Consider the following 23,891-nt stretch of genomic DNA (forward strand, 5'->3'; position numbering starts at 1 on the left):
GATGGCGGTAGGGGGTGCCGCAGGGCCCCTGGGGGCCCCTGCAGTGCCCATGCCAATGGCATGGGCACTGCAGGGGCCCCCGTAAGAGGGCCCCACTTAGTATTTCAGTGTCTGCTTTGCAGACACTGAAATACGCGTCGGGTGCAACTGCACTCGTCGCACCTTCCCACTCCGCCGGCTCAATTCTGAGCCGGCGTCCTAGTGGGAAGGTTGATTTGCCCTGGGCTGGCGGGCGGCCTTTTGGCGGCCGCCCGCCAGCCCAGGGCAAATCCCAAAATACCCTCAGTGGTCTTGCGACCGCGGAGCGGTATTTTGGAGGGGGAACATTGGCGGGCGGCCTCCGCCGCCCGCCAATGTTAGAATGACCCCCACAGTCTCCCAGGCTGCTCACCTCACCAAATATACACATTTAGAATGCTCCCCCGTTGCGCTCAACAAAATAACTGAAAATACAATTCCCTCCAGTCTTGAATAGGTGACTAAAGGGCTCCCAGATATACAATTTAATCCAGCTGGAATTAGCACACCAGATAGTTAACATCCATAACAGTTCCAAAGTTAGTCCAAATAGAGTTACTCTCCCCAGAAGTTGGATGGAAATTGTGGGGGTGGCCCAGCCTCGTTCAGGTGCAGACGGCTCAGACAGGCTTGCTCTTGGCCTAGTCTTTGCCACGGCACGCGCCCAGGCGCTTCCCGCACACGTCCAGCGTCGCAGTAGGTGGAGGGCTCTTATCACCGTACGGCACAAGGAGGATTTTGTGCAGCAGTCCTGCTCCTTGCACTTAGGTCCTCATGAGGCAGCGAGTCCCAGGTTCCACACACAGCTCCCAGGTGTCCCTCCCCGCGGTAGGTGGAGGGTGCTTATCAGCATGCAGGCAGGATTTCGTGCAGCAGCCCCTCCTCCTTGCACTTAGGTCCTTGTGGGACAGCAAGTCCCAGACTCCACACACAGCTCACAGGCGTACCCAGGTTTAGCATTAGTGGTAGGCCTCGGAATGCGTCAAAATGCTAGGCCTCCATGGGTGAGGCATTACAAGGAGAAATATCTTTATTACTCCTCGTTTTTTCCTCTTTCTTTGTGTGTTGTATTCTGCAGCACACATGGAAAGAGGAAAAATGCCTCTCAAGATTGTTTTTGTGCAGGATGATGTTTCTTCCTGCACAAAAACAATACTGCCTACACTGCAGGCTCCTTTGCATCATGGTGCAAGGGTGACTGCCTTACAGGCAGGATTGTTTTTGTGCAGGAAGGTGTCCCTTCCTGCACAAAAACAATCCTCTGAGGCTTTTTCCTCTTTCTATGTGCAGAGGAAAAAAACAAATAAAAATATTTTTCCTCCCCTTGGGGAGTCGTAGAATTCTGACGAATTCCCAGGTCTACCAGTATTGATAAATTCGGGACAATCCATGGGTGCAGGCGTGGGAACACCACCTCCACGCATGGAACGCCTGCCTGGGGCAGGGTAACGCAAGGCAGTGACTTGCGCTGCTTTGCTTTACTACAGAGTTACCAAGCACCCCAGGATCACGCAAGGTGGCCTTGCATGGCTTAGTATATCTAATCCTGGATTTGCATCACCATTGGGTTACCTTGTGTGGCACAAGAGTGACCCAAAACTTTGATAACTATGCCCCCTGGAGTCGGCTCCCCATCCTGCGATTTTTAGACAAAGCATCTTATCTAACTGTGCCCAAAAAATTATGAGCTTATGAAATGCACTCTGGTGCTCATGTAAAGCGCTCCGGTGCCCTTGGATCAAGTTTGTGCTGTATAAAACTACAAAAAGAAAGGAAAGGCGTATACTAAACTAAGGGGCATATTTACAAGCTTATTGCGCCACTTTGGCGCCACCATAGCCTCATTTTTTTCACGCTAAGATGGCTTTTCTGCTGCGCCATATTTTCAAAGAGGTGCAATGCTTGTTTTGTGACCCCTTGCACCACATTATGCCTTCGTCAGGCATAATGTATGCAAGGGGGGCATTCCGGCACAGGGAAGCCCGAAAAAATGGCACAGTGAAACTTACAACATTTCACTTCACCATTTTTTACGTTATTTTGACCAGGCGTTAAAATGATGCACCCATTATATTCAATGGGCCTCCCTGCGCTTTGCTGCACTAGCTTGATGCTTGAAGAGTGTAGCAAAGCCCCAGAATAACATTTTTGACGCTATTGTGCTAATGGCCAACCACCATGGTGCACCCTATTGTAAATACGGCGCAACCGTGGTGTTGTTGGGTACCGGTAGGGAGGGGGAGCAAGAAAAGTGGTGCATCATCTACGATGCCGCACTTTCTTGTAAATATGCCCCTAAGTAAGCAAATTTCCTTGCCCGTTTGACATCGCAGGTTCATAAGAAAATATCACCGTCCAGGCACTTCTGTGTTTTCACAAATTAAGCACTGGCTGGAAGGTACTCGGCTATAATGTGGTGAAGACTTTTCTTAAGCCAGCGAAAGACCCGAGAGAGTTTATTTTATTACTTGTACGTTTGGTATCATATTTCAGGCTGGCCTAACTTCTAATAGGAATGTGGAGGCGCGGTGAAGTTCGGTGCGATCTGTGTAGACAGCACCCTCGTGGCTTGTGCATTCTCTTCTCTCTGGAATGCTGGGCTTCATCTTTAAGCGCCCTCGCTCAGGCCGGAGGGGGCGCTGTTTTCGTATCCCCTGGCAGAGGACAGCGCTGGCACCTCCTCTCCCAGCGCTATAAGGGCTGCCTCCCAGGGACGACGGGAGCCAGAGGCGCTGGTGGGACCGAGCACCCAGAGCACGCTCACTGCGGATCACCATCATACCACTGGGACTGCGAAGGACGAGCACAACTGCGCAGCCACATAGGAGCTAGGGAATTCAACAGGCACTGAACTCACACAGGGACACTGTTACACAGAACACACGTACACGAGCGCAACTGCTAACGAGCGCACTTCAACAGGCACTTAACTCACACCGGAACACTCTTACACACAAACGGTCACAACTGCGCAGCCACATAGGCGCTAGAGAACTTCAGCAGGCACTTAACTCACACAGGGACACTGTTACACAAAACACATGTATGCGCACTTCAACAGGCACTAAACTCACACAGGGTCACTCTTACACACTTAAACGAGCACAACTGCGCAGCCACACAGGGGCTAGGGAACTTCAACAGATATTTACACAGGAACACTCTCACACAGGAGCACACTTACACGAGCGCAACTACTAGCGTGCGCGCCTGCACAGATACACAGAGGAACCTCAACAGACATTTACATAGGAACACTCCCACAGGAGCACACTTACAAGAGCGCAACTTCTCACAAGCAAGCTTGTGAGGGTACACGGGAGCTTCAGCATAAACGCAATTTATACACGAGCACTCTTACACGGGCCCGAATCCTACCAAGAACACCTGCGCGGACACGCTGGAGCGCAGGGAAACTTCAACAGGAGCAGAGTCACAGGCGCGGAAACGTAGAAGCACTCGGGAGCTTCAGTAGAAAGGCTCTCACACAGGAGAACACAGGGCACTGATACACAGGGGCACGTTTACAAAGGACACTGAATACTTGGAGACACACGGTTACTCGCTTACCCAGGAACACGAGCTCTTAGGGGCACACGCAGCATTTCGCACTTACACACAGGAACGCCTGTGCACACCAGATCAGACGCACACAGGTGCACAGCTGTAGTGCTGCGAGGCGCTTACAGCCGGGGCCGTCCTCGAACAGCCTCCTGCAGCCCCCGGGATGACTCTGCTCCGTCCCCTGCTGCCCCTGCTGCTCTGGGCATGCCTGGCATGGCCGGCCCGGGCCAGCACCGTGCACCTCCGCCGTGCCAACGACCGCAGCACCGGGCGCTGCACCTACACCTTCACCGTGCCCAGCCCACAGGAGGCCAGCTGCCCTGACCCGGGCCAGGCCGGGCCCGCAGTGCAGGAGCTGCAGCGGGAGCAGAGCGCGCAGCGGGCCGAGCTGGGGGCCCTGAGCACCCGCTTGGCCCTCATGGAGCGACTGCTAGAGCGGCTGCAGGGAGGGCAGGGAGCAGCTGCCCCAGCCACGCCAGAGCTGCAGCGGGAGCTGGACGCCCTCAGGAAGGGCAAAGCCGAGGCCGAGGTTCAGGCCGCCAGGGCCGAGGCCTCCTACCGGGATCTGCTGAGGGACAAGGCCACCGTGGAGGAGGAGAAGAGGCGGCTGGAGCGGGAGATGGAGAGCCTGGGACGGAGCCTGGAGAGCAGCAGCCGGGAAGTGGCACTGCTCCGGAACAGCCAGTGCCCTCCCAGCCAGGAGACCCCCGTCCAGGATGGCCAGTCAGGGGGGAAACGCGGTGAGTGCTAGGCCGACTAACTGCTCCCTGGTGCAGAAAGTGTCAAGCATTTCATTCAGTGACACAGGATGACAAGAGAGAAAGAAATATCCGAATGAGCCCTTTATGTTATCAGTAGCTCAGCAGGTGCAGTGGCACCGGGGCAGAGGGGCTTGTGCCCCAATTATAACGCATCACTTCCAAAATAAGGACTGGGTGTTTATTTTCCTTGGTTGCATTGACACTTGTGGCAACTTTGGTACGCCAATGGAAGGTGCAGACTTGTGAATGTGCACTTTAGTGCAAGCTTGGATACAGAGTGATACAACTGAGTGTTAGGAGGTGTCCCGCGCTCAGTGAGTGGTACAGGATATGCATGCGATGCCCTTTATTCAATGAGAGGTTACAGTGTGTGGAGGTGCAGCTATACTTCTAAGGAGATGCCCTTTACTCCGTGCTGTGGTAGAATACATTAACATGTATAACCAGATTTGAGGATTTCCTGCAGACCACCCATGGACACTGTGCAACAGAAATAACATGTTTGCCTTGTCGGGAGATTTCCTTTATTAAATGCAGTGTTAGGGAAAGATAGCCTGTGTAAGAATATCTGGATATGCACTGTAGATCATACATTTTTAAGTGTGATAAAAGTGGTAGATGTTTTTTTAAATGTCTGTGGTCCATGCAATGATACAGGATGTGATGGAAGGGCTCGAATCGACTGGTTATCTATTTCATTGAATGCTTGAATTCAGTGTGATAAAAGCTCCAGGCATGTCTAGAGATGTGGTAAGGTCAGAGCCACTGGAGTTATGCGGGTGCGGGTGGGACGAGACCAAATGTGCTGCAGATATGACTAAACTATGCGACAAGAAGAGGCAAATTATGTAGCTTAATGCGGCACATTTTGTGACAGTGTCCGTGTATAATTTTGCCTTTTTTACACATTAACACTGCCTAGCCAAAGGTTCTTCCTCATAAGTAACAGTTTAACACTCAAATACAGCAGTAGATATTTGAGGGGTGAACAGGCAACTTTTGCGAAGTACCTTCCGATGTTGCTGCGTTTTGGTAACGTTTGATGAAATCATGCTACATGCTTGGAGGTGCCCTTTAGTTCACGCATACTTAGAGCCTGGTAAAAGGGTTACACATTTCTGGCGATATCCTTTAGTCCATGCTTGTGTACAGTGTGATGGGAGGACTGTATAAGTGTCTAGAGGTGTATTCAGCACATGCCTGGGTACAGTGTGGTAAGAGGTTCAGACATGTCTGAATATGCCCTTTAGTTCACGCACATCTAGGGTGTGTTATAAGGATTACACATTTCTGGAGACATCCTTCAGTCTAATACTGGATACAGTGTGATGGGAGGGCTATAAGTGCATAGGGATGTATTTATTACATGCCTAGGCATAATGTGATGAAATGTTCAGACCTGTCTGAATATGCCTTTTAGTTCACGCCTATCTACCGTGTGATAAAAGGGTTACACTTTTCTGGAGGCATCCTTTAGTCCATGCCTGAAAATGGTGTTATAGGAGGGCTATAAATGTCTGGAGTTGTACATCATTCCACGGAGTCCACGGGATCATGCATACTTTCAGGTCTATGGGTACAATAAGAATGGCTGGAGATACCCTTTACTCCATTTAGTAGAAGTAAGGAGTGGTACAAAAGCTGATATTCCATGAATGGATATTGTGGGGTGTAGGACAATGTGATACCTAGGGCTGCTCTCTGACCGCGCCGCTCACTGCAGTATGTAGTAAGGTGAGGGGAACCCATGTGACTGGGCAAGCCCTTTACTCTCTTTACCGAAACCACGTGAGCGAAGGGATGCCCTTGATTCCACATATTGTGGCAGTGAAAAGGATAGAGATGCCTGAGTATGCCCCTTGTTCAACCCACTGATATAGGCAATTACACAGGATAAATATGTCTGTAGGTGTAGGAAAGTACCATCTTGTCTGGCATGTTACCCCCATATTTCACTGTATATATGTTGTTTTAGTCTATGTGTCACTGGGACCCTGCCAGACAGGGCCCCAGTGCTCATAAGTATGTGCCCTGTATGTGTTCCCTGTGTGATGCCTAACTGTCTAACTGAGGCTCTGCTAACCAGAACCTCAATGGTTATGCTCTCTCTGCTTTCCAAATTTGCCACTAACAGGCTAGTGACTAAATTTACCAATTCACATTGGCATACTGGTACACCCATATAATTCCCTTGTATATGGTACTGAGGTACCCAGGGTATTGGGGTTCCAGGAGATCCCTATGGGCTGCAGCATTTCTTTTGCCACCCATATGGAGCTCTGACAATTCTTACACAGGCCTGCCACTGCAGCCTGCATGAAATAACGTCCACGTTATTTCACAGTCATTTACCACTGCACATAAGTAACTTATAAGTCACCCATATGTCTAACCTTCACCTGGTGAAGGTTGGGTGCCAAGTTACTTAGTGTGTGGACACCCTGGCACTAGCCAAGGTGCCCCCACATAGTTCAGGGCAAATTCCCTGGACTTTGTGAGTGCGGGGACACCATTACACGCGTGCACTATACATAGGTCACTTCCTATGTATAGCGTCACAATGGTAACTCCGAACATGGCCATGTAACATGTCTAAGATCATGGAATTGTCACCCCAATACCATTCTGGTATTGGGGGGACAATTCCATGATCCCCCGGGTCTCTAGCACAGAACCCGGGTACTGCCAAACTGCCTTTCCGGGGTCTCCAATGCAGCTGCTGCTGCTGCCAACCCCTCAGACAGGTTTCTGCCCCCCTGGGGTCCAGGCAGCCCTGGCCCAGGAAGGCAGAACAAAGGATTTCCTCTGAGAGAGGGTGTTACACCCTCTCCCTTTGGAAATAGGTGTGAAGGGCTGGGGAGGAGTAGCCTCCCCCAGCCTCTGGAAATGCTTTGATGGGCACAGATGGTGCCCATCTCTGCATAAGCCAGTCTACACCGGTTCAGGGATCCCCCAGCCCTGCTGTGGCGCGAAACTGGACAAAGGGAAGGGGAGTGACCACTCCCCTGACCAGTACCTCCCAGGGGAGGTGCCCAGAGCTCCTCCAGTGTGTCCCAGACCTCTGCCATCTTGGAAACAGAGGTGTTGGGGGCACACTGGACTGCTCTGAGTGGCCAGTGCCAGCAGGTGACGTCAGAGGCTCCTTCTGATAGGCTCTTACCTCTCTCCTTCTAGCCAATCCTCCTTCCTTGGTAGCCAAACCTCCTTTTCTGGCTATTTAGGGTCTCTGCTTTGGGGAATTCTTCAGATATCGAATGCAAGAGCTCACCAGAGTTCCTCTGCATCTCCCTCTTCACCTTCTACCAAGGATCGACCGATGACTGCTCCAGGACGCCTACAAAACCGCAACAAAGTAGCAAGACGACTACCAGCAACATTGTAGCGCCTAATCCTGCTGGCTTTCTCGACTGTTTCCTGGTGGTGCATGCTCTGGGGGTAGCCTGCCTTCACCCTGCACCAGAAGCTCTGAAGAAATCTCCCGTGGGTCGACGGAATCTTCCCCCTGCTAACGCAGGCACCAAAAGACTGCATCACTGGTCTTCTGGGTCCCCTCTCATCCCGATGAGCGTGGTCCCTGGAACACAGCAACTCTGTCCAAGTGACTCCCACAGTCCAGTGACTCTTCAGTCCAAGTTTGGTGGAGGTAAGTCCTTGCCTCCCCATGCTAGACTGCAAAGCTGTGTACCACGTGATTTGCAGCTGCTCCGGCTCCTGTGCACTCTTCCAGGATTTCCTTTGTGCACAGCCTAGCCTGGTTCCCCAGCACTCCGTCCTGCAGTGCACAACCTTCTGAGTTGTCCTCCGACGTCGTGGGACCCCCTTTTGTAACTTCGCGTGGACTCCGGTTCACTCTTCTTCTAAGTGCCTATTGGGGTACTTCTGCAGGTGCTGCCTGCTTCTGTGAGGGCTCTCTGTGTTGCTGAGTACCCCCTCTGTGTCCTCCTCCAAGTGGCGACATCCTGGTCCTTTCTGGTCCTCAGCAGCACCCAAAAACCTCTACTGTGACCCTTGCAGCTAGCAAGGCTTGTTTGCGGTATTTCTGCGTGGGAACACCTCTGCAAGCTTCATCGTGACGTGGGACATCTGTCTTCCAAAGGAGAAGTCCCTAGTCCTCTTCTTTCTTGCAGAACTCCAAGCTTCTTCCAACCAGAGGCAGCTTCCTTGCACCTTCATCCGGGGTTTCCTGGGCTCCTGCCCCCCCGGACACTGTTGTGACTATTGGACTTGGTCCCCTTGCCTTGCAGGTCCTCAGGTCCGGAAATCCGTTGTCAGTGCACTGCTGGTGTTTGTTCTTCCGGCAGAATCCCCCTATCACGACTATTGAGCTCTCTGGGAGTAGTAGGTGCACTTTACTCCTACTTTTCAGGGTCTTGGGGTGGGGTATTTTGGTAACCCTCACTGTTTTCTTACAGTCCCAGCGACCCTCTACAAGCTCACATAGGTTTGGGGTCCATTCGTGGTTCGCATTCCACTTTTGGAGAATATGGTTTGTGTTGCCCCTATACCTATGTTCTCCTATTGCAACCTATTGTAATTCTACACTGTTTGCATTACTTTTCTTGCTCTTACTTACCTACTTTTGGTTTGTGTACATATAACTTGTGTATAGTACTTACCTTCTTACTGAGGGTACTCACTCAGATACTTTTGGCATACTGTCATAAAAATAAAGTACCTTTATTTTTAGTAACTCTGTGTATTGTGTTTTCTTATGATATTGAGCATATGATATAATTGGTATAGTAGGAGCTTTGCATGTCTCCTAGTTCAGCCTCAGCTGCTTTGACATAGCTACCTCCTATCAGTCTAAGCTGCTAGAAACACCTCTTCTACACTAATAAGGGATAACTGGACCTGGCACAAGGTGTAAGTACCTCTGGTACCCACTACAAGCCAGGCCACCGAGATTCTATGTCAGGTCCTGAGCTCGCCCCCCACGACCGCAGCACCAACCTGCTGCCTTCTGCCTCTGTCCCACGAGCACGCTGCCGTTTGCGTGTTCGAGGCCCTCCTCCACCCGCAGGCATCCTCCTGCGCCTCATCCCTGGTGGCTAGTGGGCTCACTTGACCCGTGTGCCGCTTCCGCTGTCCTGTAAGTGTTTTTTGGCTTTTTCTTTTTTTCAGCGCCTCGCCGCCGGCGCTTCTGCCCCCTTTGTGCCCCCCTGATTGCTGTCTCCCCGATCGTGTATTGTGCCATTATTGTATTTCTGATTGTATTTTCTCATTGTAACTACTTGTAGTTTTGCTCGTTTTCAGTGTTTTTTGCCCCTTGTGCGCTCCCCGTTCCATGCCGCTGCCTCCCTGCGGCCCCGCCCCCCTCGCGCCCCCATTTGCCGCTCCCTCCCGCCTCCCGCCTCCCAGCTGCTCCTCCCTCCCCCCTCCCTTCTTAATGGCTGGCGCTGCGCGTCCGCGCCGCTGGCGCGCCAGAGGCAAGCCCGTCTGCGCCCGTCCGCGCCTGGACCGCGCCCAGCGCCACACCCCCTGGCCCTCGCGCCCCCCGCATCCGCTACTCGATCAACGAACTCCGCGCCTTCAACCCCGGCCCCTCCACTGAATGCTGCCGGGCATCCCCGAAGAACACTAAAGGACCTTTTTCCTGCCGTACCTGCAACTTCTCCTGCATCAGAACGACCAATCCAACTACTGAAACATTCAACCCCAACCACCTGAACTGCATCCTCATAAACACCCGCTCCGCACGAAAACACGCCATCGAGCTCTGGGATTTGCTCGACACCACTGCTCCTGACGTGGGTTTCCTGACCGAAACCTGGTGGAACGACTCCTCGTCTCCGGACAGCGCCATCGCCATACCGGACGGCTACAAAATCACCAGAAGAGATCGAACCAACGGAATCGGCGGCAGAATAGCCATCGCTCACAAAGCTACCCTCAAAATCCACACCCACTCGGACGACACCCTCAGGACAGCCGAACACCTCCACTTCCAGATCCACACGGACCCCAACACGACCCTCAGAGGAACCCTCATATACCGCCCTCCAGGACCAAGAGCCCCCTTCAGCGACACCATCGCCGACCTTGCAAGCACCCACGCCCTTGCTTCCCCGGATTACATCCTCCTGGGAGATCTGAACTACCATCTGGAAAATGCCAACAACGTCAACACCGCATCACTGACCTCCAACCTCCTCAACCTCGGACTCCGCCAGCTAGTCAACACGCCCACCCACATCGCCGGACACACCCTTGACCCCCTCTTCACCTCAAGCAACCACGTTTCCTTCAGCCACACCTCCGAACTCCACTGGACCGACCATCACTGCGTCCATTTCACCTATAAGAAAACCACAGAGCAACACCGCATCCAGCTACCTCCCCACTGCCGCTGGGGCAAAGTCACCCAAGACCAACTGACCAGCACCCTCATCAACAACCTTCCACCCGACGCAACCGACCCGAGCACAGCCGCCATCGACCTCCATCAATGGATCCTCGACTGCGCCAACACCCTTGCCCCTCTCAAGAAACCCACCGCCATCCAAGGAAAGAAAAAACCAGCCTGGTTCACAGACGATCTAACCACCTACAAAAGCATCTGCCAGAAGCTCAAAAAGAAATGGATCCAAGAACGCACACCCGACAACCTCGCCGCCCTCAAAAACGCCAACCGCGAACACCACCAACGGATCCGCATCGCCAAGCGCGCCCACTTCACCTTATGCATCAACAACAACGCCCACGACTGCAAACAACTCTTCGGCATCGTGAAGGAACTCTCCAATCCAAAAGCCAACTCCAACGACATCCCGCCCTCCCAGAAACTCTGCGACAACCTCTCCACCTTCTTCCACCAGAAAATCGCTACCATCCACGACAGCTTCAACACCGGTCCACCGCCAGACCCCACCCCCGACGTCTCCTCCCGCGACTGCCGCCTCACCGCCTGGACCCACGTGGACGAGGCAGAAACCATAACAACCATGAACACCATCCACTCAGGCTCCCCCACGGACCCCTGCCCTCATCATGTTTTCAACTCAGCCAACGCCACCATCGCCCCCGAACTCCGCAAGATCATCAACCTCTCCTTCACTTCTGCCACCTTCCCGGACAGCTGGAAACACGCAGAAATCCAACCCCTCCTCAAAAAACCCAAGGCCGACCCCAACGATCTCAAAAACTTCCGTCCGATCTCTCTCCTCCCTTTTCCAGCGAAAGTCATCGAGAAGATCGTCAACACTCAGCTCACCCACTTCCTCGAAGACAATTCCATCCTGGACCCCTCACAATCCGGATTCAGACGAAACCACAGCACTGAGACTGCTCTCCTCGCCGCCACAGATGACATCAGACATCAAATGGACAACGGCGAAACCTCAGCCCTCATCCTCCTCGACCTATCAGCCGCCTTTGACACCGTCTGCCACCGCACCCTACTGACCCGCCTCCAGGAAGCCGGCATCCAAGACAAAGCCCTCCACTGGATCTCATCCTTCCTCTCCGACAGAACGCAGAGAGTCCGTCTCTCCCCTTTCCGCTCCAAAGCCACCAACCTCATCTGCGGCGTCCCCCAAGGATCCTCCCTCAGCCCTACGTTGTTCAACGTCTACATGGCCCCCCTCGCTCAACTGGCCCGCCAACATCATCTCAGCATCATCTCCTACGCCGACGACACCCAGCTCGTCCTCTCCCTGACCAAAGACCCGCTCACCGCCAAAACAAACCTCCACGAGGGACTAAAATCCATCGCCGATTGGATGAACAACAGTCGCCTGAAACTCAACTCCGACAAGACGGAAGTCCTCATCCTCGGGCGCACTCCCTCGGCCTGGAACGACTCATGGTGGCCCTCCGTCCTCGGACCCCCGCCCACCCCTGCCAGCCACGCAAGAAACCTCGGCTTCATCCTGGACTCCGCCCTCACCATGTCCAAACAGGTCAGCGCCGTCTCCTCCTCCTGTTTCAACACCCTTCGAATGCTCTGCAGAATCTTCAAGTGGATTCCAACAGAAACCAGAAAGACGGTGACCCAGGCCCTCGTCAGCAGCAGACTTGACTACGGCAACGCACTCTACACAGGCATCCCAACCAAAGACATCAAACGACTCCAACGTATCCAAAATGCCTCCGCCCGACTGATCCTCGACATACCCCGCCGAAGTCACATCTCCCCTCACCTAAAGGAACTCCACTGGCTCCCGGTAGACAAGAGGATCACCTTTAAACTCCTGACCCACGCTCACAAGGCACTTCACAACACCGGACCCTCCTACCTCAACACCAGACTTAACTTCTACACTCCAACACGTCAACTCCGATCCGCCAACCTCGCCCTCGCCATCTTACCCCGAATCCAGCGCAAGACATCCGGCGGCAGATCCTTCTCCTTCCTCGCCGCCAAGACCTGGAACTCTCTCCCCACATCTCTTCGCCAGACCCAGGACCTCCTCGCATTCAGAAGGCTCCTCAAGACCTGGCTCTTCGACCGCTAAATCAGCAGCGCTCCCCCCCCCCCCCCCCTCAGCGCCTCGAAACCCTGACGGGTACATAGGGCGCTTTATAAATACTATGATTGATTGATTGATTGAGGCCAGCCTCCTACAGTAGGTGCCTTTTATTCGGTGCACTGATTCAGTGCAGTGAGTGAAATACACCACCTGTTAATATTCATCATTCTCAGGGTAACTGGAACGATGTGGTTTCGTAGCCACAGCATTTTCCTCATAGTTACAGATTTGGCACATTTGCCACCTTATCCATCACCTGCTACATAATGTGTAGATTTTAACAAAAGTGTTTCTAGCCCAAATGGTTCCGACGTTACTAAAATAGAGTGGGACGAGTTTCTGCACAGCGGAAGGTACTCCACAAAGGTTGGCTGGGCACCTTTCACTGGCTTATTGATATGTTTGGGTGTTACATATGGTTGCAGTGAAGGTAAAGCTTGGCCCGGGTGGTGTTAACTTGTGAAAATGACAAAAGTACTAGCTAATACAAGTACAAAATGTATTGCATTATTTTACATGATTTCTATTTTCTTTATAATTTATCAAGCTTTCCATAATTGCCCCCCGCCACTGCATAACTTCAGTGGCCGGCCCTGAATATTCTAAGAAGTTATAGTGAGAGATGAGATGAGTGGAATTGCACAGGATACCCCTTTATTTAGTGCATTGACCCTCATTCGAGAGGGATAAGACTATTGCAGCACACTTTGGGCCATATGTATCAAAGGGTTTTGCCCATTCTGTGTCAATGAGAAAATGTGTTCATACACATGGTCCTTTATTTCCTGCACCGATGCCACAAGGGTGAAAGTGATAGGTGTATGGGAATGCACTTTAGCCAATAAAACGTATACCATGATAGTGTGTTATAGTATGGACCACAGCAATTATTCGATCCTGCAACTGTGGCGTTTTCTGTATGAGTGTGGATGCACTGCACTTGCTGCATAAACCACCACCTGTTGCGTAATTTGCAGATTTCATCAAAAAAATATTTCCAGCTGAAACAGATCAAAAGTTTAAAAAAAATCACAGGTGCTGCTGCGCAGTGGCATGCCCCTCCCTGAAGTTAACTGGTCACCGTTTAGTTATTGATTTCTGTAGGTCAGTGTTTACCACTTGCTAATAAGGTGAAACATTTGGAGGACAGTAATAATGGATGTTAAAACAATGAAATAATACCCCCTAGAGTGTATCACTTTGCGCCAAATAATTTGCCTTTGTTTGCTGCCTAATTTAGTTAACCTTGTTCCATTATTTGGTCCTCCATTGCTGCAAAATTCCAGTGAATCTGGCTCTAATGAGAGAAAACGTCACAATTGCCCCCTTTGATTGCTATAAAACATATATTACATTGTCCACGGTGTTTCTTTATCTCATGCCGAGTACTGAAGTGCGACATTCTTGTAAATTGTTTGTGTTATTATGTGAAATTTTAGCAAAAAATATGTGAAATTTCGCTTAATAATGTTAAACGCAGAACTGCAACTTGGCACCATATTTTAGTGGGAAATCCACGTCCATTTTGGGCACGAGCACACATTTTATGACAAAAAATGGCAGAGAAAAACACCAGTGCTGCAAATAGCATCTGATCATGTTGTGTCCATTCACATTTTTTTCTGTGCGCTTGTGCTAAATTTCTGCCACAAACTTGGCGTAATTATGAAACATGGCATAATTGCATAATTAGGCATCTTGTCATAATCACGTAGTTTAGGGAATTTTGTAGAGAAAGCTCAACGTGAAATCAACAAAAATACTTGAGATTTCTCTGCCGTAACAGAAGTGCATCCATGGCTAAATGCATATGACCTGAAAGAGGGAGGCCAGGCATCTCTGAGACTGTTGTTTACTCTATAAAACGACATATTGAAATTTCAGGGAAAGAAATATTCACTACTCACGGCTGTATATTATACTGGATAAAGTACCCCAGCTCTACATTATGAGGCTGTTGCGATTCACCAAAGAGCTCAGTCTTAACTAGAGAAGCAAGTCAAAACGCTTTTATAAAGTCACAGAACACCGAGGTGACTTGCAGTATCAGCTGTACAGACATCTATGGAATGTCAACCATTCCAGCCATGCTTCTTCTAACTTGAGATGTCTTCTGGATGAACCAGTGCAAAATACATGTGGAGCCCATAGCTTAGAAACAAAATAAACCACTGTGTAGCCTTTAATTGACCGAAGGAAAGCGTGTTAAGACTTTTAAGCAGGTCGCTTTCAATGCCTGCTGCTTGTTTTGGTGTTTTTTAACATGTAGGGACAAGCAGAGCCCGGTTCGGTTGCTGACAGCCAAGAGAAACTGAGGAGAGGCCATTAAAAACTTCCTCGTCAGCTAATGACTGTCATCACGAAAGGAATCTGAAAAGTGAGCCTCTTGCTATTTTTGTTTTTACTGAAATGATTTCAGAGCTCAACTGTGATTAGTTATTAAAGGCAAATCCTGATGTCAGTGGTAGCCTGATACGAGTAAATGATGGCCAGGAATTATAAATGGGTGTCTAGTATCTAATGGTTAAAAAGGACTAGGCTTGATGACTGTCTCTCGCTGTCCCATGTAACGAGACAGGGAAATCCAAGAGCAGGCATTCCCTGGGCTGTGTTTTATTGCGAGGGGAGGCAGGCTGTAAGAAACAAAGAAACAAGCAAAACTCCCTGTAAGGATGAGCCCCTGAGGACTGGGGGGTCGGAGACGGCAGCTGCTCTAACGGGGGCAGGAACCGGCCCTTTTTCCTGTAGGGACCCCCTCTCTCCTCTTCGCCATATGACTTGTTACTGGTAATTCTACTGAAGACCCTCTCACCTATGTGCCTGTAATCTCTACTGGGACTCTGAAAACCCATCTTCCAGTGTGATCTGTAACTGTAACTTAATCAGGGATCTCCCTACACCACACTGCCTGTATGACTTGTGTTACCGTAATCTCTGCAGGGACCCTCCACCCATCTTTCAGGGTGATCTGTGCTACTGTAACAGAAGCTTGGAGCTCCCTCGCTCCGTGCACTTATGGTATGAGTTGTTGTAGTCTCCACAGACACCCACATCCATCTTCCCGTCTGATCTGTATAACTGTAATAATGTAAGCCGGGAGCAGCCCTGCCGCCCGTGTGACTTGTGTTGCTGTTACCTCCACAGGCACTCTCCCCATCTTCCCGTCTGATCTATGTAACTGAAAGAAGGGAGCCGTGCTGCCCCCTGTGCCTGTATGGTGTATGTTGCTGTAATCTCCACAAGTACACTCCTCTCACCCTTCTCCCTGTAAGCCCTGTGTTACAGTAATATAAATTAGGGATTCAGTCACTAACACACTGATTCACTTACTGCAAAAGGCCATGTATTTAGGACAGGATTGCATGTTATACATAAATATTGTACATACTGAACTTCAAACACTTAACTTTACAACCCCCCACCCTTTGAACTTCTCCCCATTCCTCTTTTCCCTTCATTCTTTCACTTTGCCCCTGTTCACTCATCTTCCACTTCAATTCACTTACACATTCCCCCTTTTCCTTTCATCCCATACTTGCTTCGGGCATCCCCCACGCTATCATCCTTCACTTGCTTCTTTCTACCCCCTGGAAGAGTGGCCAGGCTCGCATCTGACTTTCCACCCTCCCCCATCTACTGCCACTCAGCACAAACCTGTTAGGCGTTTTGCTGCCCCACCAGCGAACCAACTGTAACATTGCAACCTTATACCGCTTCTCCACATCTTTTCACCCAACAAATCCCCCACAATCAAGCGCAGCTTCGTCAGATAATATGCATTAGTTAGTTGTACACCATCGGCCTGAAACAGTCCTGCTTTCCCTGCCGTAATGTCTTCATGTTTCAAAAACTTTAATAGCATGTGCACAGCAGAAAACCCACATTGCCCTGTTGAGCTTCCTCGGAGCCCGTTCAATAACCCCATGCTTCACAGCCCCTCTCCACTTCCGCCTAGGCACAAACTCAGTCCAGACTACGCAAGTACTGTGCATCTTTTGTCATGGCATCTCCAGATCCCGTTGCATATGTTGCAGCAAGGTGAGCCCGGAAAGCCTTACGAGATCATTTTCCCTCAGGTGCAGTATCAGTAGATCAGGCAAGCCCAGTTTGGCATCATGGATGTTAAAAAAGGAAGCAGGTTACCCCACCTCTTGCTGCTTTTTCCCCACCATACAACTTCGTGCCGACAACTCAGCAATCCCAAAGATCATCCATAGATCTGCCGTTCGGCATACTTCGCTGCCCAATGTATAAATGAATGGCCCACCATCCAAGTGACCATTTTTCCACTCCTGGGGCCCTCCACACAACCTGCAAGAAGAATAAATGTCCACAAGATTGCCAGACAAGCACTTGCAATACATCATTGTTCCCTTTCCCTAACCCGTGACCCCCCCAACTAAGGCTGCACATATCGCTCACAGCAGCTAGATCGCCAACTACCAATCTGTTTTATCTGAGCCCAATCCCATCCCAACTGTGCCACCGCAGTAGCTGCACCTATTCTGAAAGAATTTGTCCCATAGAACTGTGCCCTTATCCGTACGCGTCGCATCACCGTCCGCAACACTGCCAACAATTGAAAAGTCGTTACTTTCACACCATTGGCATGCCTAAAAACTCCATCTTCACCAGTATGCACCGGTGCCTGAAAAAAGCACCACTCCATCAGTGGACAAGCCGCTGCATTCCCCCCTTTCTCCAACCAAATCCATTTCACCCGTCCAATCTGATCCGTCTTAGACTTTTGCAGCCATATGCCCAAACATCCCCCTCTCAAGCAAACATCAGCCGCTCTCACTTCTACCTTCTTCCCACTCCCAAAAGCTCTGACACTCGAAAAGCCCCAAAAAACATCCACACCATGCACAAATGAAATCAAGCCAGCTCACGCGCATCTGAACAACAAACCGGCAACACATGCAACAGCTCCAGCAACAATTCGAAAGTGATGGCTTCCCTCACTCCCTTTCCCAAACTCCCCCTGGTCCTACCCCAGCCTTTCAACATTCTCCCCAAAATATCGTCGTTCGCTGGGTCCCAACCAAAAAACAGTTTTCCAAAAAAAGAAACACCTGCCAACTTGCCCCCAATCGTGGCGGGCGACAAACCTTTCTTGATTAAGAACATCACAAAACGCAGAGTACAAGACTGCAGCAATGACTCATTCTGTACCCAAAAATTCCTTTCAAAATATTAAAAACTCTGGAATTCCAACCTCGCCAGGCAGTAATTTTTTCGAGTGGATTCAGCTAGGGACATTTCTACCAGCTCAATGATCCTCATGCCCCCCCTCCCAAATGTCGGCCGGGACCGCTGTCTTGTGCCGCTCTGCTTCTGGTGCCAAGCTGCAAAAACGGTGCCACTGTGAACGAGACAGGGAATATGCAATAGCATTGTTTACCTCCAGAATGTGTACTGCTTTAAAGATAACATTCAGCAAAAAACATCTGTGCATGAAACATCTTAATAAGTGCAGCACCCTCACATCCTTTGCCCTCTGCCTGTTCACTAGTTCCACCACCGTCATGTTGTCCACATGAAACACCACTGTCCTGTTAGCCAGTTGGTCCCCCCAAAACGACAAAGCCACCAACAGCGGAAAAAACTCCAAAAAAGCAGTACTCCTGCCCTGTTGCAACCAACATGCGGGCACTGTTCCGCACCCTCCTCACGAAACATCATGGAGACCCCATTGAACTGAGTCAAAAAAGTTTCCCACACTCGGACATCTTCTCGTAAGCCCACCGACACTCGAATCCTGTGATGCAGAAGGGAAGCGTCAGACATGGCAAGCCTGAGTCGCCTGCAAAAAGTCCTCTCCCCTTTTACGACCCTGCATGCAAAATTGAGGTAACCCAACAGCTGCTGTGCCCTGCGCAATTCAATCTTATGTGAGGATCGAACTTGTCTAAAAAATTCCAAAATCTCCGCAACCTTCCCTTGGGGCAGACGGGCTACCAGGCTCACTGTGTCCAGCTCAATTCCCAAAAATGTCAATACCCAACTGCGACCCACAGTCTTTTTAGGAGCCAATGGAACACCCATTTCCCCCGCCATTCTTTCAAAACCTGCCAACGCCTGTCCACAAGAGTCGGATCCAGCCTTACCCACAAACAAAAAATCATCCAGATAATGAGTCACCTCCCGGTGTCCGCACGCTTTCACAAAACCCACTGTAAGAATGTGCTGAACATCTAAAAAAAGCGCACATGAGATGGCGCAGCCTATCGGGAGGACTCTGTCCACAAAAATCGCCCCATCCATCGGCATCCTCAATAAACCAAAATCCTCCGGCTGATTGGGCAAAAGCCTGAAAGCTGCCTTGATGTCGCAACTGAGACCCCTTACCACCCCCCCGAACAAGCTGGATGACGTCGTCAACAGATGCATAAACCGCCCGCGTGTCTTACGGTGCAATAAAATCATCCACCGATGCGCCCCTGGGCACGACAAATGATGAATGAGCCGAAACTCCCCCACCGCTTTTTTGGGAACCACACCGAAAGGTGAGATCATCAAGTCAGCCATAGGCCACTCGAAAAAGGGGCCCGCAATTCTTACTTCAGCAACTTTCTTTTTCAATTTGTCCGCTACTACTTGGCAGACCGCAAAATGTCCGCCCATCTATTTTGTCTCAGCCCCTGGTAACCTATTTGAAACCCTTCTTGAAAACCCCATTCCTGCTAGTTAGCCATGTCCCTATCTGGGTACATGCGAAGCCATGGCAGCAATACCTCACTTTGGCGCAGGAGCGCCTTGCATCCCTCTACCCCTAGCTGCTCTCCACTGTTCCGCTGGGCTATTGAGTGAGAAACACTAGGTGACCGGGTGCTTACCCCCACATTTAGAGCACTCGTGTTTGAACTTACGCGTTTGACTGGAGCAGAAACCCTTATTAAAGTTCCAACATACCCCCAAGGTATGAATCTGGAGTCGCTGTCCCATCCTCGCCCCTGCTGGGGCGGGACAGGACTGAAAAGGCTTGTAAATCACTGGGAGACCACTAGCGGTATGCGTTGATGCTGCCAAATGCAAGGAAGCCGTCCACTGCATCCAAAGCTCAGAGTCCACATTCCCCCCGAGGTTATCCGGATTCGCACTCACCCTTGCCCTAAACTCCTCATCACAGCTGAGCCAAGCAAAGCCCCCAAAATGCATTTGCGCTTTCCTTATGATGTCCATATATTTGAAAAGCACAATGGCCCTAGAAACTTCTCACAACATATACTAGCATATATATAAGCAGACGTCCAATTATCCATGGTAATTGGCACCCGGGCCGCCTAGCTAACTCCCATTCCTCCTCCTTCGAACCTTCTTTCGCTTGTATGTCCCTATGTTACAATTTAAAAACATTGACGTACACATGGCGCCAATCCTTGCTTTTGTTTTGTCTGCAACGTGCGAACCCAAAGGCATCGTGAAACTCATGTACGGAAGCCTCTTCCTATGCCCAGCCTTGTCCTCCCCCTCTTTGTCCGTCGTTGCCATGTTCACGCTTTCCTCAGTCCCAGCAGTGTCCTGTACTGCCAGAAGCTTAACATCCCCTACCTGTCTTGCACTAGAAACAGGTGCTTCGTGAATGGAATGATCACCTACCCAATAGACTTGTGCATTTTTGACACAGCTGTACCATGCCCACTACCCCATACGGACCACCATTCTCCCTTACCTTGAACTCAGGGCACTGCCCTTTGTGCCGCTGATGGCACCTGTCGACCTCGCTCCTCTTTGTGTGCCACCGCCTGCGACGCACCCTTATCTGTTGTCGCCTGTAAGACAGAAATGGAAGAGGGGGTTGCACTGCTCTTGTGCCCTTTTTCCCCCCTTCCCCCCGCTTACCTCACCTTCTAGAATCTCCCCTTCTTCCCATTCATCCGACTCCTCCTCGTAATCCAATTCCACAACTACCTCCTCATCCATCGCACACTCTTCGTCCGCGCCCCTCTCGTCCTTTACCTCACTCCATTCGTCCTGCTCACGCCCCGCGTGGCGCCTACCACCCTCATGGCCTTGTGCGCCAATTGTGCTCATTCCGCTGGTGGACCTCTCGGCCGCATGAGCCTCTTGCCTGCCCCCTGTGTCGCTTGGGACCCAGCTAGCTAAACCCTCCTTAGGTGATGTGCTAGCTGCAGTCCCCTGTCTGCCCACCTTTCTCTTTTGCTGCCTCCCCTCGCCAGGGCCACTTCCCTCTCCCTGCTCAGCTGGACCCACCTCTCTTCTGTCTCCGCCACTGCCTTCCTTTGTTCTCTAATCCTTGCCTCAATATCTACTTAGGACCAATCCTGATACATTTCTGGGCCTGCTGTGGCCCCAGGACTGCCAGGTTCCGGGGCCCCAATTGAGCCCCCAGGAGCCCAGTCTGCCCCAGACCCCCTTCCCCAGGCACCCATCCAAATCTGCATCTGGTATAACACTAGGGGCCTGCCTGCCCCTTCCAGTCCCCTTCTTCTTTGCAGGGGCACCCTTGGTCCCCCCTGTGTGGGGCCACCTGACAATGCCCCACAGTCTGCTGGTGGGAGGCTGCCCACACCACTAGGGCCAGCCCCCAAACCTGCCTCACACATAGGAGCCTGCCCCTGCTCATGCTCAGCAGGCTCCAAATCAGCCGTAATGGCATCCTCAACTGGAGGCCCCTCCCCCCCGCCCTCAACACGTGTTAATATAGGCCCCGCGGGGCCGGCGGTAGCAGTACTCACCGGAGGGGGGGGGCGGACGCTCCGCATCCTCTACCCCCAGCCGATCTCCTCCTCTTGGGCCTTCCAGGAGATGTGCAGGCCGCAATTGCGGCCGCGAGCCCTCCAGATGCTGTGCGTGCGGGGCGCGAGATCCCTACCCAGGCCTGGTCAAGGACACCAGGCCTGAGTAAATCAGCGCGGCCGGCTTCGCCAATGAGGCGAAGCGTGCCCCGCACTGCTGCTGCGTTGTGGCCTTGGGCCATGCCGCCAGAAACAACCTACGCTTACCGGAGCAATTCCCCTGGGACCAGCCCAAAAACGTACACCGTGGACAAGGCTGACACGGAAGAGGCCGGTCTCTCCCTTCCCCACCCTATGTAACCCCCCCCCCCCTGACTGAGACCAAATTCTAATTTAATTCAAACATGTGGTGTTGAAGGTCTTAAACTGAAAGTTTGTGGAACAGTTTTAATGAAGATGGTGCTTAAGGCACCAATCATTTGTTTTTTAAAAGTTATCACTCCATATAAAAGAACTGTCCAAACATTCATTGTTAGAATGGTGAGTGTTGGGCCAATTGCCCCTCCTTCATATGAACATGCAAAGAGCACAATTTCATGAGCTGTTATCATCATCTATTTATAATCTGCTCTTTATGTAAAGACCAATTTAATATTAATCAATCTTGAGTTTGACTTTCCAAAGGACATTATTTTACTTTTACTATAATTTATAGATATTCCATTTTCTAAGGTAGATTCTCCCAGGCACTTTCATTTTCTTTGACTACCGATCTGGGCAATAGATATTAGGACAAGGTCATCAGCATATATGAGTTGTGAGATTCTTCTTTTGCCAAATTTGGGTTCATCTCCATCATCTTGATTGAGAGTTAGGGTTAAGTTGCCAATCTAAAGAGCAAACACAAGAGGTGCCAGCATACAACCCTATTTAAGGCTGTGGTAAATATTTATTTTTGGTGTTAGTACTTGACCTTTGGTTAATTTAACTTGTATCCAAGTGTGCGTCTGGTGTTCTATCAGTAAATGTAAAAGTGCATACTTGATGTCCCATATAGGTAGTTTTGACCAAAGCGTATGTCTGATGACCTCTTCAAAGGTGCTGGAAAACTCCACAATTCAAAGAAACCGCGTTTTGCCTTTTTAGTCCATCGAGTGAGTGACCAAAGTAGTTAAAACAAATATATTATGTATGGTCGAAGAGCTAGACCTGAAACTGGTCTGATTATTTGGACTTAGTTTGCATGCATAATCCCATTTTGACAAATGTGATAGAAGATGATTGGCAAATATCTGACTGTCGGCATCTAGCAAGGCAATAAGACAGTAGCTGCTTCACTCTGTTTATAGGCCCTTTTCATATACTTGTTGGATGTAAGAGCCTTCCTAAGTCGGTCAAACTTGACAACGGAAAATTGTTTGATTGTATTAAGGAAAGAATATAGCTCAGGTTTTTTTGGTGCTGATTTCATGGTTGTTATTGGAATGCAATTTGGTCTGCCAGTTCTAGTGTATCAACTATTCCTTATTAAGAGTTCAGCACCCTTAGATTAAATAATATATTTTACAAAATACTTATCTTTAGCCGATGCCATTGTTAGAACTGCAGGTCCTCCATATAATGTTGAAATACTTTCCATTTGCCGTATGGAATATGATGCTTTAGTCATAACTCCAAATTATTGTTCTGTGTGCTTTCTATATCCGTCGTTCAATAAAGTTGGCATTGTTAAATAAATTTACTTCCAAATCTAGAGATATACTGTGCGGATCATGATCACTTTTTGTCCTTTTGATGATTTGAAAATGTAGACATTTATTGAAGTTTGACACACGAATCAGCGAACAGTCAATGATTGAACTAATGCCTGCTGACCAGAGTGCGGGCACTGCAGGCCTGATCAGTATTGAACCTTCCATTTAATTGTCAAAAGCCCCAAGTTGCATAATGTACTCTGATATATTTCCAACTATTAGGGGTGTTATTTATCCTAAAAACCTGATGTGCAATATGGAAAAACTCTTCTTGCCCATCAAAGCTGATGTTTTTGCTATCTGCTAATAGATTTCAATTAAAGTCTCCTATTACTAAAAAGAAGCCTGATGATGCAGTGTCTATTAAGCATTCTAAATATAATATACATTGATGGATTTGATGTTTATCCTTAGCAGAGGTATTTATATTACAGTAACACAAGTCTTACAGGCACAGGAGGAGACAGGGTTCTCTTCTTTCGCTAAGACCTGCATTACTGTAATTCATCCCGGAAACCCTCTCACCTTATTTGTCTTCACAACTCACTTGTGTTACTGTAATGTAAGCACAACACGTCTCCTTTCACACATGTGCTCATATGATCTGTTGTATACTAATCT

At 50.0% G+C, this 23,891-nt stretch overlaps 1 protein-coding gene across 1 annotated transcript in view; it reads left to right on the top strand.

The window, feature by feature from the left end:
• Positions 1-3,613: 3,613 nt before the first annotated feature.
• Positions 3,614-23,891, top strand: part of MYOC (myocilin) — a 76,911-nt gene continuing 56,633 nt past the window's right edge. The window contains exon 1 of the mRNA XM_069231445.1: positions 3,614-4,322. Coding sequence (XP_069087546.1) covers positions 3,746-4,322 — 577 coding nt within the window. The 5' untranslated portion in view covers positions 3,614-3,745. The remainder of the gene's footprint in view (positions 4,323-23,891) is intronic.

This window comes from Pleurodeles waltl, chromosome 4_2, assembly GCF_031143425.1.
Source record: "Pleurodeles waltl isolate 20211129_DDA chromosome 4_2, aPleWal1.hap1.20221129, whole genome shotgun sequence".
Lineage (NCBI taxonomy): Eukaryota > Metazoa > Chordata > Amphibia > Caudata > Salamandridae > Pleurodeles > Pleurodeles waltl.